Source organism: Pseudoliparis swirei, chromosome 18, assembly GCF_029220125.1.
Source record: "Pseudoliparis swirei isolate HS2019 ecotype Mariana Trench chromosome 18, NWPU_hadal_v1, whole genome shotgun sequence".
Taxonomy (NCBI): Eukaryota; Metazoa; Chordata; class Actinopteri; order Perciformes; family Liparidae; genus Pseudoliparis; species Pseudoliparis swirei.
This window is the reverse complement of record NC_079405.1, coordinates 8,452,508-8,469,804: the sequence shown is the minus strand read 5'-3', so window position 1 is coordinate 8,469,804 and position 17,297 is coordinate 8,452,508. Positions and strand designations below refer to the sequence as shown.

At 40.6% G+C, this 17,297-nt stretch overlaps 1 protein-coding gene across 1 annotated transcript; it reads right to left on the bottom strand.

Annotated features, from left to right (window-relative positions):
• Positions 1-758: 758 nt before the first annotated feature.
• Positions 759-16,016, bottom strand: LOC130207727 (ras-responsive element-binding protein 1-like). Its single transcript, XM_056436410.1, is given in 5 exon segments — positions 759-902; positions 1,153-1,650; positions 14,745-15,116; positions 15,119-15,247; positions 15,718-16,016. Coding segments are annotated over 5 exon segments (1,230 nt in total). The 5' UTR covers positions 15,890-16,016; the 3' UTR covers positions 759-843.
• Positions 16,017-17,297: the final 1,281 nt, after the last annotated feature.

Sequence of the window (17,297 nt, the reverse complement as noted above, 5' to 3'; positions counted from 1 at the left end):
ACCTTCAAGTTAGTACTAGATATAAATTCCTTCCTACATGTTTTGCAAGAAAATGGCTTCTCACCTGTGTGTGTTCTCATGTGGACCGTCAAATGACGACTATTTCCAAAATTCCTCGAACATATTTTGCAAGAAAATGGCTTCTCACCTGTGTGTGTCCTTGTGTGGACCTTCAAGTTAGGATTAGATTTAAAATCCTTCCCACATGTTTTGCAAGAAAATGGCTTCTCACTTGTGTGTGTTCTCATGTGGACCGTCAAATTACTACTTTTTCCAAAATTCCTCGAACATGTTTTGCAAGAAAATGGCTTCTCACCCGTATGTGTCCTTGTGTGGACCGTCAAGCTAGCATTAGATATAAAATCCTTCCCACATGTTTTGCAAGAAAATGGCATCTGACCTGTGTGTGTTCTCAGGTGTGTAGACAAACCTGACCTGTACTTGTATGTTTTTCCACAAGTATCACATTGGAAAAGTGCTTTCCCGATTTGAGTATCATTGGGAATCTTTAACAAGTTCTCATCGTCACAGTGACTTCTATTTTTGGGATCTATTTTCTTTGGTTCTGGCTCTGGATTTCTGGTTGATTCAGAGTCTTCATGCTCACTTCCTTTACGATCTGGGCTCTCAGCTACGAGCTGGTGGTCAGTTGTGGGTTCTGGCTCACTGTGGTCCGTTTCCTCATGAGTAGGAGTCAACATGAAGGTCTCCTTCTCCTGCTTCAGCTCAAGCTGCTTTCCCTCCGGACTGGTACAGAGTTCCTCTTGTTCCTTTTTGGTCTGTGGAGGCGCTGGGTCCTCTTGGTCCAGACTGGAGCTCCTCTCCTGAATACAGAGCGGCTGCTCAGAGAACCTCTTCTTCCTCCTCCTCCTCATCCTTACAGACATGTTGCTCTGGGAGCTCTGGAGGGAGAGAGAACGAAAGGAAATAGGTAATAATCTGATGATAAAAATGAAAATACCAATTAAAGCTGCAAGCAGCGTCGAACGGGTCCTCGCTCATGTGAACCAACAAGGCTGAAATACGTCTGAAATCTTTTTCACGTTTTGCAAGAAAATGGCTTCTCACCTGTGTGTGTCCTTGTGTGGACCGTCAAGTGAGCATTATATTTAAAATCCTTCCCACATGTTTTGCAAGTAAATGGCTTCTCACCTGTGTGTGTTCTCAGGTGTGTAGACAAAGCTGACCTGCACTTGAATGTTTTTCCACAAGTATCACATTGGAAAAGTGCTTTCCCGATTTGAGTATCATTGGGAATCTTTAACAAGTTCTCATCGTCACAGTGACTTCTATTTTTGGGATCTATTTTCTTTGGTTCTGGCTCTGGATTTCTGGTTGATTCAGAGTCTTCATGCTCACTTCCTTTACGATCTGGGCTCTCAGCTACGAGCTGGTGCTCAGTTGTGGGTTCTGGCTCACTGTGGTCCGTTTCCTCATGAGTAGGAGTCAACATGAAGGTCTCCTTCTCCTGCTTCAGCTCAAGCTGCTTTCCCTCCGGACTGGTGCAGAGTTCCTCTTGTTCCTTTTTGGTCTGTGGAGGCGCTGGGTCCTCTTGGTCCAGACTGGAGCTCCTCTCCTGAATACAGAGCTGCTGCTTAGAGAGAACCTCTTCTTCTTCCTCCTCCTTACAGACATGTTGCTCTGGGAGCTCTGGAGGGAGAGAGAACAAAAGGAAATGGGTAATAATCTGATGATAAAAATGAAAATACCAACAAGTGAAACCAAGCATTCACCACACCGGCTATCCTGACAGTGGACGAGGACAAGATGGTAAAATTGTGTGAACCCAGGGCAGAAAACCAACATCAATATTGGATCAAATATTTCAACTTGTTCAATCTTCTTCTCCCTCACAATGGAGAGTTGCTGAATGTGCAATAGAATATCAAGAGAAAGCACAATGTTACTTTGTATAACGTTATATTCTAAAGAAATTATTAAATAAAACAGTTGAAAGGAATATATCGTATTCCATGGACGGCAAGTGTACCGTGGAAGGTAGGTTATTTATTCTCTGCCTGCTTCACCTCATTGTACCAACCTGTTCTCATCTGCTGTCTACCATCTGCATGAATCCACGTGACTGCAGCAATAATTAAAAGGATGAGCTATATTTCACACACCTGTTCTGCGTAGCTTTATTTCAGGTTTCCAAACGATGTCCAGCAGTCTGCGCTGACGGTCGACCTCTTCCTGGTACTCGAAGATAGTTTTTTCAAAACTCGAATATTTCTTCCGCAGCAGCAGTCAGCCGCTCGTGGACAAAGTTTCTCATGTTCTCAACTGACGACATTGTTGTTTTACCTCCGCGAGGACTACTAACGTGACATCTTTCCCCCGCTAACTCCGTTGTTTACTTCCGCTGCGTGTCACACTGTCAAGTTCCGATGTTGGATACGAGTTGTTATTTTGGTTCCGCCTTTTTAATATATTTTTTCTCTCCTCTCGACGTCAACTGATGTTTGAGTCATTTCAAAAACAATCATTTAACATAAAAAATACAACTTTAGCCGGTAGATAAAAGTAACAATGAACCTGTAAACAATTATCAGCAAGAGAGCAAATGAAGGAAAACACCCTCATGAGTAGGAGTCAACATGAAGGTCTCAGTCTCCTGCTTCAGCTCAAGCTGCTCTCCCTCCTGGCTGGTGCAGAGTTCCTCCTGTTCCTCTTTAATCTGTGGAGGCTCTGGGTCCGTTTGGTCCAGACTGAAGCTCCTCTGCTGAATACAGAGCTGCTGCTCATGTAACGGATGTGAAACGGCATAGAAGAAGTCGACTCCGATGGTGGATTTTCCCAGCATTTATTTATGCTGCAGAAGACAACACAACACACTTATTGCCTTCTGGTCCGTCTTTGCACTTCCCTCAGCAATATGAAACCATTGTGCATGGAAGGCAGGACCACACTAAATACAAATAACAATTATCAAAAACATGTAACATACAAGGGGAAAACAGCGACCCCCAATGGACAAAACAAATAACTACATGAGCTAGAGTAATTTCAACAGAAACAACGAAAATTCCAACCTTGAACAAAAGGGAAACACATACCTGCAGAAGACAACACAACACACTTATTGCCTTCTGGTCCGTCTTTCCACTTCCTATACAAACAAAACAACATTTATACAAGGAAAACATACGTCGGGGCGACCGGATGTGGCCAAACAAACGGCACCAAAGTGGCTCAATGAGACCGTCACAAAACGTTCACTTTGACCGTTCAAATCACACAACAGCTGGACACCGTGATCGTACCAGTGACCGTTACCGTGTGGAACATAAATGGTTACTTTTCATTAAAGAACAGAGCCAAAACAGTGCGACATAATTTTCCACTCGACTCACCCTCAGCAATATGAAACCATTGTGAGGGAGAGACGGACTCAGGAGCAGGAAGTGCAACAGATGGAAAGCAATTTCCGCAGGAAACAGAATTTTAAAAATAACGCTAAATTAAATACAAATGGCTCATTAAAATAAAATTCACAAACACTCAACAATATTGTTGAACAACAAACGAAAATAATATACAACACATTGAAAACAAGAAATGACAAATGTATTTCAAACTCCGTTTCACTCACAGAGAACCTCCTCAAATGCCATGTGTCTCATTCAGGCCATCAATGCAGCACCCTATGGAGTCGTTGGTGTACTTGTCTACTCAGACCCTTTGGACATCAACGATGGTCTCATGTCGGACAGCAATGAGACGTTATTGTTTTACCTCCGCGAAGACTAGTAACGTTACATCGTGTCCCAGCTAACTCCGTTGTTTACTTCCGCTGGGTGTCACACTGTCAAGTTCCGACATTAGAAACGAGTTGTTTTTTTCCCCTTCCGCCACTTCACATTTTTTTCTCCTTTCTACGTCAGCTGATATCTTCGAGTTATTTCAAAGAAAAAGATTTAAGATAGAACATAAAAAAACATTTTTTGTAATGCTGGAGGAACCCTGTAGCAATGACCCTCTGTAATCGTACACAATTGCTATCAGCCAAAGAGCTGTTGGAGGAAAACACCCTCATGAGTAGGAGTCAACATGAAGGTCTCAGTCTCCTGCTTCAAGTCAAGCTGCTCTTCCTCCTGACTGGTGCAGAGTCCCTCCTGTTCCTCTTTATTCTGTGGAGGCTCTAGGTCCTCTTGGTCCAGACTAGAGCTCCTTCTCCTGATTACATCACTGGGATCAGTCCTATTCCAAATCAACTAATAGTTTTCTGTTCTCATAATAAACATGTATATGGTGTTGACAAAGAACAATGGTGGTATTGTTTTTCTGTCTGGGAATGAGAACAGCAGAAGGGCACTGCAAAGCTATTATAGCAGAATGATGCAATTCAATATGGTAATCAGGAATTTGATATGCAAGTCTTCACAGCAACAAGAGATGAAAGAAAAAAGTCAATGGTATGGGTCTACAAATACAACAGTATGCTGAGGTGGAGCGATTTAATTGTTTACAAGGTTCACAGTGATGCATAGTTTAACAAGAAAACAGATTGAAGGCACTATATCAATTTTCGTTCGTAAAAATCTTAATCAGCAAACTAACTATAGCTGTTAAATAAAAGGGAGTGGCAGGAAGTCTTAAAAGTGTCACACAAAAATAAATATATGTATGTGAGGTTGATTCATCCAGTGGGAATATGACTCTTCCCAAAAGCTTTGTTGTTAATTTTTCACAAACACAGAGACGGTGGACTAACTATTGTTGTCATGAAAGTATCATTTGAAGCCCTGCGACGAAATATTGTGGTTGTTACGTTTTTGATAGTTTCTCAAAAAGGGCAAATAGTCTAATAAATTGAGAGAGAAAAAATAATATATATATACTCTTTTTCGTTTTATACTAAGAACAATTAAATCGTGCTTCTCCTCATGCTGTGATGTTTGCTTTTCATCTGATATCCAGTTTATCTTTTCTGACAGCTATGTTCTCCCTCTGTGCCTGCTACATCTCATAACTTCAGATTGACTTTAAATAATTTTGTAGGTGTTTGCTTTGAAAATGTGTTTGATTTGAAAATGATTCGACAAACTTTCATACGGCGAATGTATAAAAAAATGTTGTTATGAATAAAGGCATCATTCCGAGAGACCGCTCAAAAGTCTGGATTTGCTTTTGTTTTTTTGTGATTTTCCGGCAGGGAATCGATAGAAGGAAGGACTCCTGCACTACGAGAACGGGACACAGCTCTACCAGTCAGCAGAGGAAGCGACGACAGATATGAAGAACAGAGGACTTCCCATCAACGTGTTCAGGGCTGGACCGAAGGAGGATTTAGCCGCGCAGCTGTCCCGCACTGCATGGGAGAGAGCGGAAGCCCCAGGACGGCGACGGGAGGACACATAACGAGAGCCGGAGGACCCGTGAACGGACGGAAAACGCTGTGAAATGGTGATAAATGTACCAACAAAACAAATATTATAATAATAATTCGCTATCTAAACACAAGTATATTCCCTTCCCTGACAAATGTAAAAATATAAAGTATAATGGAGGGACCAGTCCTTAAGTTAGCCTTTGCAATGATAGACAAAGATTTTTCTTTTCTTTTCTCTCCCTTTTGGGAAATTTCAGCGGAGGCCCTCTACCTAGGAAAAGGAGAGGCTTTCCTCCCAAGCTAGACGTTCCTTCTATTTTAGTTAAGGGTCATTTCAGGACCTCAGCCTTGGAATCTATGTTATTGTGTTTTTTGTTCTATTGTGTGAAAATGTTCTTGATTGTTGTTTCTTCAGGGAGTAAATCATTTGAAATGTGTTTAAGCATAAAGATGCATAGACTTAATCTATGGCTAGTGACAAGATTAAAATAATTTCTTACAATGTTAACGGGCTGTTAAATCCAATCAAACGGTCTAAAATTCTATCTAAAATGAAGAAGGAGAGGGCACACGTGGTATATTTACAAGAAACCCACTTAAATGATAAGGAGCATGAAAAACTGAAGAGAATGGGCTTTACTAACTTGTTTTTCTCATCATATAAGCTCGGACATAGGAGAGGAGTAGCCATTCTCATTTCTAAACAGGTCAATTTTGAAAAGATATCTGAAATCAAAGATAAGGAGGGTAGGTATGTTTTAGTAAAGGGAAATATAGATGGAAATATAATAACTTTACTCAATATCTATGCACCTCCGGGAAGTGATATGGGATTTTTTCAAAAGATAATTGATATCATAATAACAAAAACACAAGGCCTACTAATATGTGGGGGGGATCTTAATATCCATCTTCAACCACAACTTGATTCTTCAAGTGGGAAAACATATGAATCAAAATCTCTACATAGAAAAGTCAACACACTTTTCAAGGATGTGGGACTTATTGATATATGGAGAGAACTATTCCCACAAAGAAGAGATTACACCCACTACTCCGCTCCTCACTCCATTTACACAAGAATAGATTATTTTATAACATTTGGGAGGGATAGAGATAAAATACATACATGTGATATTGGGACAATTGATTTGAGTGACCATGCGCCTATTTATCTAACGGTTGACCTTGACCTACCACCCCGAAATACTATATGGAAACTAAACTCTGGCCTTCTCAATGACCCTGGTTTCAAACAAGATATTAGAAAAGAAATGAGTGTCTTCCTAGAATTTAATGATAATGATGAGGTCTCACCTCTTATTGTGGGATACTATGAAAGCGGTTTTAAGAGGAAAAATTATAGCAATAGCCTCACATAAGAAAAGACAAAGAAAAAAGGCTCTAGAGGAGCTACTACAAAAATTGAAGAATTTAGAAACAAAACATAAGGCCAGTTCAGATGGAAATACGTTTCAGGAAATCGAGAAAACCAGAAATGAAATTAGAAGTTTAACCACACAAGACATTAAAAGAAACCTCATGTATCTGAAACAGAGACATTATGAAAGTGGCCCAAAATCAATGAAAATACTAGCATGGAAACTGAAGAAAAAACTAGCTGAAAATACAGTTCATAAAATACGACACCCTAGGACAAAGGAGATCCAAAACAAACTAAGTGAGATTCATGAAGCATTTGAAGCATTTTACAAAAAAAATTATACAAGAGTCCCAGGAGGAGACATAGCCCAGATTGATACTTTCTTGAACACCCTGAAATTACCCACTCTTAATGAAGAGCAAAACCAAGAGCTAATCGCTGAGATAACAGAAAGTGAACTGCAAGCAGCAATTAGCAGACTTAAAGTAGGTACGGCTCCAGGTTCCGATGGTTTTACAGCTGAGTGGTACAAGGAGTTTAAAAATGACTTGATTCCTATCATACTTCCTACTCTAAACTGGGTCCTGGAAAGGCCCAAACACCTCCTAGTTGGAAGGAGGCCATTATTTCTGCCATTCCAAAGGAAGGCAAGGATAAAACGGAGTGTGCGTCTTACAGACCAATATCTGTTTTAAATGTAGATTATAAGATGTTCACTTCTATTATGGCCAGAAGACTTGAAAAGTTTATGACTAAATTGATCCACAACGATCAGACAGGTTTCATACACCAACGTCAAACACAAGACAATATAATAAGGACGTTACATATTATTAATCATATAGCAAAAACAAATTGGAAGCAATAGTAATTAGTATAGATGCTGAGAAGGCATTTGACTCGTCAATTGGGATTTTCTACAGAACTCTTCATAGATTTGGTTTTCATGCCAGGATTATTAAAACCTTACAATCATTATACAATACTCCTACTGCAAGGGTCAAGGTCAATGATTATTTATCAAATAGGTTTACCCTGGAAAGGGGTACAAGACAGGGCTGCGCATGGTCACCAATATTATTTGCACTTTTCCTTGAACCACTAGCCCAATATTTAAGACAAAACAGAGAAATAAGAGGCATTCAACTGGCAGAAAGAGAGCATAAGATAGCTTGCTACGCAGATGATGTACTAGTTTATCTTAGCCAGCCAACACTCTTTGCCCCAGCTGATGCTGGCACTTGAGAAATATGGGCAATTATCAGGATATAAGGTTAATGTGGGTAAAACCCAAGTACTATCGTATAACTATAATCCAACATCAGAAATGGAAAGCAAATACCCATGGTCATGGCAAGCAAAATCTTAAGTACCTAGGCATAAATATTCCAAAAGATCTGTCAAAACTATCAGAATATAACTACTCACCTATAAACAAAAAAATCAAAGAAGATATCACAAGATGGAACCTCGTACCTTTCTTTAGTTTCAGCTCAAGAATACAATCTATTAAAATGAACATATTACCCAGATTGTTATATCTATTTCAAACCCTACCAATAGAAGTTTCTCAGGGCCAGCTTAATGAATGGGACAAAATGTTGTCGAGATATGTGTGGCAAGGCAAGAGACCAAGGGTTCGTCTTAAAACACTGCAGTTAGTAAAGGAGAAGGGAGGATGGGGTTTGCCATCCCTCAAGGAATACTACTATGCTGCCCAGACAAGAGCTATAATATGCTGGTGCAATCCTTCATATGATGCACAGTGGAAAGACATTGAAGAAAAAATATTTCCCATTCCAATACAAGCAATCATAGCTGACTCTAAACTGCAACACTACATAAACAGTTCTGATAATCCATGGGTCAAATTGACCCTTAAAGTGTGGAAGAATATCATTCGAGAATACAAACTTGAAGGAGATCTACTGTGCCTTAAATGGTGTGGATATGACTCAGACTTCACACCAAATAAAATGGACACCAGATTTAAAAAATGGAGAGCTAATGGAATAACAGCTTTATGCAATATTATGAAGGGAAACAAACTGTTTAGTTTTGAAATGATTAAAGAAAATTATCTTGAAGAGAAACAGGACTTCTTTAGATACCTACAGTTGCGGCATTTTGTCAATGAAAATGTTAAAATGGTAACAGAGGTAAACTCCAGTCTCATAGAACTGTTTAAAAGAGCATACAAGTCAAATTGCAATAAAGGGGCAATATCAGCCATATATAAATGCTTTCTAGAGCTTAAAACTCATTCAACAGCATACATTAAAGTAAAATGGGAAAAGGAATCTGGGATAGATATTTCTGAGGAAGAATGGACATTAATATGGGGGTATCAATGGAAATGTACCAGTTCAATGAGCTGGCGAGAGTTTAACTGGAAAAATTGTATTAGATACTTCATTACACCATCTCAGACATCTCATTATAGCGATAACATTCCTGTTTGCTGGAGAAAGTGTGGACACCAAAGCGCAAACCATTACCACATCTTCTGGGACTGTCCCATCATTAAAAACTTTTGGAAGGCGGTACACAATGCTTTACAGGACATCTTTCACGAGGACATCCCTTTGGACTTTAAGATTCTGTACCTTGGAAATATACCTCAAAGCTGGCTGAAAGGGGACAGACTCTTGATAAATGCAATGCTGGTGGCCAGTAAAAAGTCTATTACCAGAAAATGGTTATTACCAGAGGGTCCTACAATCACATCATGGAGAGACATTGTAACAGAGATCTACAGAATGGAGCAGATTACAGCCCATGTTAACCAAAGAACGGAAACATTTCTTTAGCACTGGCAAAAGTGGTGCAACTATGTCACCGATAAATGGCCTGACTGTATTTCTTTACTCTATAGAAAATGATTTCTCCCTGCTTTATTTTAAAGTTTTGTTACTATGGTATTGTTTTTGTTACTTTATTTGCATATGTGTTTATTTTTTTGTTTTCACTTCTCTTTATACAAAGAATCTGAAAAATGTCAATATGTGTATGTGAGATTCTGAACACTAATAAAATATAAATTTAAAAAAAAGAAGAAGGAAGGACTCCAGCCCTCCGGCTTTTACAAGAACAAAAAGCATAATAAAGCACCCTCTCAAGAACTGACTGTATGAGAGATAAACAGTTGAATCTGAATTTTTCAACCCTCGACCCTCGGAGGAAATAATTTGTATTTTAATGTCATTTAGAGATGCGCACACTGTTTCTGATTCTCAATATTTGAATTCATAGTATAATTGAATAATGTTTGTAACGCCTGGGTATGCCGATACAAAAAAAGGTATTGTTCATTGTTCAGCTTATATTAATACAAATATTTGTGCAATTATCAGTTATTTATATGCAATCGGCAGTGTGATACAAGCGTATTATGGAGTTTGCTATCTAAAATGTGTTCCGTGTACAAATTCATGTCAAATTTGGGCTTTTAGTTTGATTGTATTTTAAGAGTGAATGCTATTTTGTAAGTCTTTTCTGTGTTACACAAGTACTTCATGGGGTAATGTGCCTTTTATTACCCGTTTTAGATCCTCTTTTCATCACTTTTTCAATTCAGTTTATTTTATGTAGGGGGTGGGGGGAGAGAGGTGGGGGGGGGATTCTTTACCATCCTGCCAATGTTAAAGGCTCTAAAATAAGAAGCATATTTGATTATTACAACACTATAATACATACTCATAGTGGTGTCTATGCGTCACAATAGTTAATACATTCTGATTCATATGTGAAGTCTGGAGCTCCTGAGCCGTCAGTAACCCGGCCTTGGTTATGATCCTCCTGACCTTGTCGGTGTTACAGTTGTAGTAAGGAGGTGGGCCAGAAAGTGGGTCAGGAGGTGGGCCAGCTCCACTGTTAACCGACCTGAGGTTACCAGGGGATGTGAGATGTACAAATTGGGAGGAGGAGGTTGTTTCTGGGGATGGGGAAAGGGGCATGTTGGAGGCCGTAGCCCAGGAAAATGGCAATTGGGTTGGCGGAGGTAGTGAGGAGGTCCCACGCCGCAGCCGGAATGGGTCAGGAGGGTAGAGGCCACACCTCCTGAACCCATCCACCACTACTCTCCGATCCTTCACCCTCTGGTATGTGTCTCTTAGGACCCTTGAAAACTCCATAGAAACCAGGAAGGAGATGCTCACTATCTCCATAAAGCTACGACACATCAGGCCTGTACTATCCCTCCCTCTGTCTGCCAGCAGCAGAGGGAACAATTTAAATCACAGTCAATATGCTGTTCATAAGTGGATGCCTAGAATCCATACGATAGCATCCTGTGGTATGTTCTGTATTATAAGATGTTGAATACATATAATTAATGCAGAAGGTTACTATCATTTGGTCATGGGTAGACCTACGTCTGTGTTTTTAATATTACTATTGTGTGGCTTTTGCAGGTTCACAGGCTAATCTGGTTTGTGATGAGACACGTCTGCTTGTGGGATTAATATATTCCCAAATGGGGTTGGTTATGAATGAATTCTGGCTTGTGGTTCCATTGATCCTTTCAGTGAGCTAGGTGGAACAGCAGCTCTCGTTTCATGGGAGGGAGCGTTAAACTGTACCTACAACGTTGGCGGTCCAGGGTTCAAACCAACATCTGTTTTCAACAACAGGTTGACTTAGTTTTACATGAATTTAATGGGCATTCATTTGAATATGAGCTGCACGGTGGTGTAGTGGCTAGCACTGTCGCCTCACAGCAAGAGGGCCGCGGGTTCAATTCTCGGTCGGGTCGGTCCTTCTGTGTGGAGTTTGTATGTTCTCCCCGTGGCAGCGTGGGTTCCCTCCGGGTTCTCCGGCTTCCTCCCACAGTCCAAAGACATGCAGCAGGTTAATTGATGTCAAATTGCCCATAGGTGTGAATGCTTGTCTGTCTCTATGTGCCCTGAGATGGACTGGCGGCCTGTCCAGGGTGTCCCCTGCCTTCACCCTATGTCAGCTGGGATCGGCTCCAGCGCCCCTAATGAGGATGAAGCGGTATTGATAATGGATGGATTCATTTGAATATAAAGCGTTTTTTATATACACCTTTTACATGCGCTCAACAGCATCCATCTTCTTTCTTTAAGATCTTGGTTGGTTTCATTCAAAACAAACATGCTACTATTGTCTTTCATCTAAGGCCGGTGCAGGTGTTTGGGTGTCTGCCAGACAATGCAGGCATTAGCTGCATTTAAAGTTGATCCCGCAGCATTATTAAGCAGTTAACCTGTTTAAATTCTAAAACACCATCAAAGAGTTCATTTATACTTCACATTTCTGCTAAGGCTAAGGATGACAAATATATGATTTCCAATGACACACCAACTTTTTCAATAAAATTATTGGTTTTCCTCATAAAATCTGGTGTTATGACGCAGCGAAGTTGCAGTGGAACATTATTTTGTCTTAATTTCTTGTTGCATCTGAATTTTTCCCGTGACGTGAAACTGGACATCTTCAACCATGAAGAGTTGAAAAACTCGTCCAATGTGATGAGAGTTATCAGAGGGAGTGTTGAGCCAGGTCAGACTGCTGACCAAGTCCAAAATATCCATTTCATGACTTGTGCGTGTGTAATTGAAATAATGATCGCTAATGACATGAGACATTATCCACCTCAATAAAACACAGTACAATCCATCTTATTGTCATGCATTAATAAAGGGAAAAAAACAGTGTTTGGTTTCTTTAGAACATCAACTGCCAGCTCTTACATGTTTGGTAGTGTCCGAAAAGTTCTGTTCTCATGGCAAATACCTATGTTTTCATAATTAACATGTAGTGCAGTGGTCACCAACCTTTTTGAGCCCAAGTTCCCTGACCTCCGCCTTCATGACGGCAAGATCTACCTATTGAGGCGTTGAGAGAAAACGACTGTCCAGACTGGATTTATGACTTTTTATTTGGCCTAATTGTCATTTTGGTCCAGCGTTCAAATTGATGTGACCAGGAACACAGAATTTAAGTGTAATATAACAAGTAAGATATTTGTTAACCGCACACAATATGAACAAGAAAAAACACATTTGCAATGAGCAGCTGGATGAACTACCAATATAAATGTTGTATTTATTTACATTTCGTTGCCTCTGTACCTGTACTTTAGAAATGACAATGAATTTAATCTAATCCAATTACAACACAACACTGACAACATGATCAGTCAATGCAACTCATGTAAGTTCAGCTCTCATCATAATGCCATCAAGCCATGTGACTCCAGTCAGTGTTATGGGAGTGACTGAACTCTGTCTGTGAGCTTGTAGTTAGATCATAATCACAGACAGCCAGTCTGAGGCCATCTGTCAGCTGTCTGTCAGTAATCCAGCTCCTGGTCTTTGATTTGGTGATTTTCTCAACTCCACTGACGAGTTTTTCGGGGCAAAATTGGTGTTGATGAAAGTTTTCTCATCTGGGATTGGTTCTGAACTCACACCGTTGGTGATTACGTTCACATCAGCTCTACAGACATCCTCAGATTTAAATAATTTTCATAATAATAAATATGAGAATCACCATTTGTGACTCCTGCATCTGTCCCTTTTCAAATAATAGAATGAATGCAATTGCAATCACTTTCAAGTAAACCAGATTGCTCAATCAGACAAGAAAAAAAAGCTCAATGTTGAGCTTTTGTTTTGAAGGACAACAGCAGAAAAGCCCAACTCACGGAAGACCTGGCAAGTCGCCAAGAATCTCGGCTGTCGCGCATGCGCAGGTGTAACCTGTTAATGCCGTAACGTAAACATGTACACGAAGGTACAGGCATTTCAACACTTATTTATTGATGACTTAGTTTTATGTCGGTGTACTTTGAGCTTGTAATATGTGAAGTTATCAATAAAGGTCTTAATGCATTTCCCCCTGCGCCCCACCTGTAGTGGTACGTTCCCCTCTTTCGGGGAGCACAGCTGACAACACGGCTGTGTAAGCGAACCCGTTTTCAGGCGTTCATGAATCAGGAGGAGATCTTTTCTGACGTCAATCTTCCAGTCAGAAAGAAAACATTTCAGAAGACACTTCAGAAAATGTTCGAAAACAAGGAACAATGTGTTTCTGAATTTATTTTCATTTTATTTTGGAGATCGACAGGGAACGTCTCCGAGATCGACCGGTCGATCGCGATCGACGGGTTGGCGACCACTGATGTAGTGGATGTTAACAAAGAATAACGGTGGTATTTTGTTGTATGTATGATCTTATAAGCCTCGTCAATGGAGTAGCCTCAAAGTATGTTTTCCCACAGGTCTCGTAGTTACGGCTTCTCCCCAGAGTGGGCTCTTCTCATGTGAACCAACAAGGCTGAATTACATCTGAAATCTTTTTCACATGTTTTGCAAGAAAATGGCTTCTCACCTGTGTGTGTCCTCATGTGGACCTTCAAGTTAGTACTAGATATAAAATCCTTCCCACAAGTTTTGCAAGAAAATGTCTTCTCACCCGTATGTGTCCTTGTGTGGACCTTCAAGCTAGCATTAGATATAAAATCCTTCCCACATGTTTTGCAAGAAAATGGCTTCTCACCTGTGTGTGTTCTCATGTGGACCGTCAAATAACTACTTTTTACAAAACTCCTCGAACATGTTTTGCAAGAAAATGGCTTCTCACCTGTGTGTGTTCTCATGTGGCTTTTCAAGTGATAACTATTTTGAAAATCCTTTCCACATGTTTTGCAAGAAAATGGCTTCTCACCTGTGTGTGTCCTTGTGTGGACCGTCAAGCTAGCATTAGATGTAAAATCCTTCCCACATGTTTTGCAAGAAAATGGCTTCTCACCTGTGTGTGTTCTCATGTGGACTGTCAAATAACTACTTTTTCCAAAACTCCTCGAACATGTTTTGCAAGAAAATGGCTTCTCACCTGTGTGTGTTCTCATGTGGCTTTTCAAGTGATAACTATATTGAAAATCCTTTCCACATGTTTTGCAAGAAAATGGCTTCTCACCTGTGTGTATTCTCATGTGGACCATCAAATGACTACTTTTTCCAAAATTCCTCGAACATGTTTTGCAAGAAAATGGCTTCTCACCTGTGTGTGTTCTCAGGTGTGTAGACAAAGCTGACCTGCACTTGAATGTTTTTCCACAAGTATCACATTGGAAAAGTGCTTTCCCGATTTGAGTATCATTGGGAATCTTTAACAAGTTCTCATCGTCACAGTGACTTCTATTTTTGGGATCTATTTTCTTTGGTTCTGGCTCTGGATTTCTGGTTGATTCAGAGTCTTCATGCTCACTTCCTTTACGATCTGGGCTCTCAGCTACGAGCTGGTGCTCAGTTGTGGGTTCTGGCTCACTGTGGTCCGTTTCCTCATGAGTAGGAGTCAACATGAAGGTCTCCTTCTCCTGCTTCAGCTCAAGCTGCTTTCCCTCCGGACTGGTGCAGAGTTCCTCTTGTTCCTTTTGGTCTGTGGAGGCGCTGGGTCCTCTTGGTCCAGACTGGAGCTCCTCTCCTGAATACAGAGCTGCTGCTCAGAGAGAACCTCTTCTTCCTTCTCCTCCTCATCCTTACAGACATGTTGCTTTGGGAGCTCTGGAGGGAGAGAACGAAAGGAAATAGGTAATAATCTGATGATAAAATGAAAATACCAACAAGTGAAACCAAGCATTCACCACGCTGGCTATCCTGACAGTGGACGAGGACAGGATGGTAAATTTGTGTGAACCCAGGGCAGAAAACCAACATCAGTATTGGATCAAATATTTTAACTTGTTCAATCTTCTTCTCCCTCACAATGGAGAGTTGCTTAATGTGCAATAGAATATCAAGAGAAAGCACAATGTTACTTCGTATAACGTTATAGTCTCAAGAAATTATTAAATAAAACAGTTGAAAGGAATATAGCGTATTCCATGGACGGCAAGTGTACCGTGGAAGGTAGGTTATATATTCTCTGCCTGCTTCACCTCATTGTACCAACCTGTTCTCATCTGCTGTCGACCATCTGCATGAATCCACGTGACTGCAGCAATAATTAAAAGGATGAGCTATATTTCACACACCTGTTCTGCGTAGCTTTATTTCAGGTTTCCAAACGATGTCCAGCAGTCTGCGCTGACGGTCGACCTCTTCCTGGTACTCGAAGATAGTTTTTTCAAAAACTCCGAATATTTCTTCCGCAGCAGCAGTCAGCCGCTCGTGGACAAAGTTTCTCATGTTCTCAACTGACGACATTGTTGTTTTACCTCCGCGAAGACGACTAACGTGACATCTTTCCCCCGCTAACTCCGTTGTTTACTTCCGCTGGGTGTCACACTGTCAAGTTACGACGTTGGATACGAGTTGTTATTTTGGTTCCGCCTTTTTATATTTTTTCTCTCCTCTACATCAACTGATGTTTGAGTTATTTCAAAGACAATCATTTAACATAAAAAATACAACTTTAGCCGGTAGATAAAAGTAACAAGGACCCTGAAACAATAATCAGCAAGAGAGCAAATGAAGAAAAACACCCTCATGAGTAGGAGTCAACATGAAGGTCTCAGTCTCCTGCTTCAGTTCAAGCTGCTCTCCCTCCTGGCTGGTGCAGAGTTCCTCCTGTTCCTCTTTAATCTGTGGAGGCTCTGGGTCCGTTTGGTCCAGACTGAAGCTCCTCTGCTGAATACAGAGCTGCTGCTCACAGAGAACCTCCTCAAATGCCATGTGTCTCATTCAGGCCATCAATGCAGCACCCTATGGAGTCGTTGGTGTACTTGTCTGCTCAGACCCTTTGGACATCAACGATGGTCTCATGTCGGACAGCAATGAGACGTTATTGTTTTACCTCCGCGAAGACTACTAACGTTACATCGTGTCCCCGCTAACTCCATTGTTTATTCCGCTGGGTGTCACACTGTCAAGTTCCGACATTAGAAACAAGTTGTTTTTTTCCCCTTCCGCCTCTTCACATTTGTTTCTCCTTTCTACGTCAGCTGATATCTTCGAGTTATGTCAAAGAAAATGATTTAAGATAGAACATAAAAAAACATTTTTTGTAATGCTGGAGGAACCCTGTAGCAATGACCCTCTGTAATCGTACACAATTGCTATCAGCCAAAGAGCTGTTGGAGGAAAACACCCTCATGAGTAGGAGTCAACATGAAGGTCTCAGTCTCCTGCTTCAAGTCAAGCTGCTCTTCCTCCTGACTGGTGCAGAGTCCTCCTGTTCCTCTTTAATCTGTGGAGGCTCTGGGTCCTCTTGGTCCAGACTAGAGCTCCTTCTCCTGATTACATCACTGGGATCAGTCCTATTCCAAATCAACTAATAGTTTTCTGTTCTCATAATAAACATGTATATGGTGTTGACAAAGAACAATGGTGGTATTGTTTTTCTGTCTGGGAATGAGGACAGCAGAAGGGCACTGCAGAGCTATTATAGCAGAATGATGCAATTTAATATGGCAATCAGGAATTTGATATGCAAGTCTTCACAGCAACAAGAGATGAAAGAAAAAAGTCAATGGTATGGGTCTACAAATAAAACAGTATGCTGAGGTGGAGTGATTTAATTGTTTACAAGGTTCACAGTGATGCATAGTTTAACAAGTAAACAGGTTGAAGTCACTATATCAATTTTCGTTCGTAAAAATCTTAATCAGCAAAC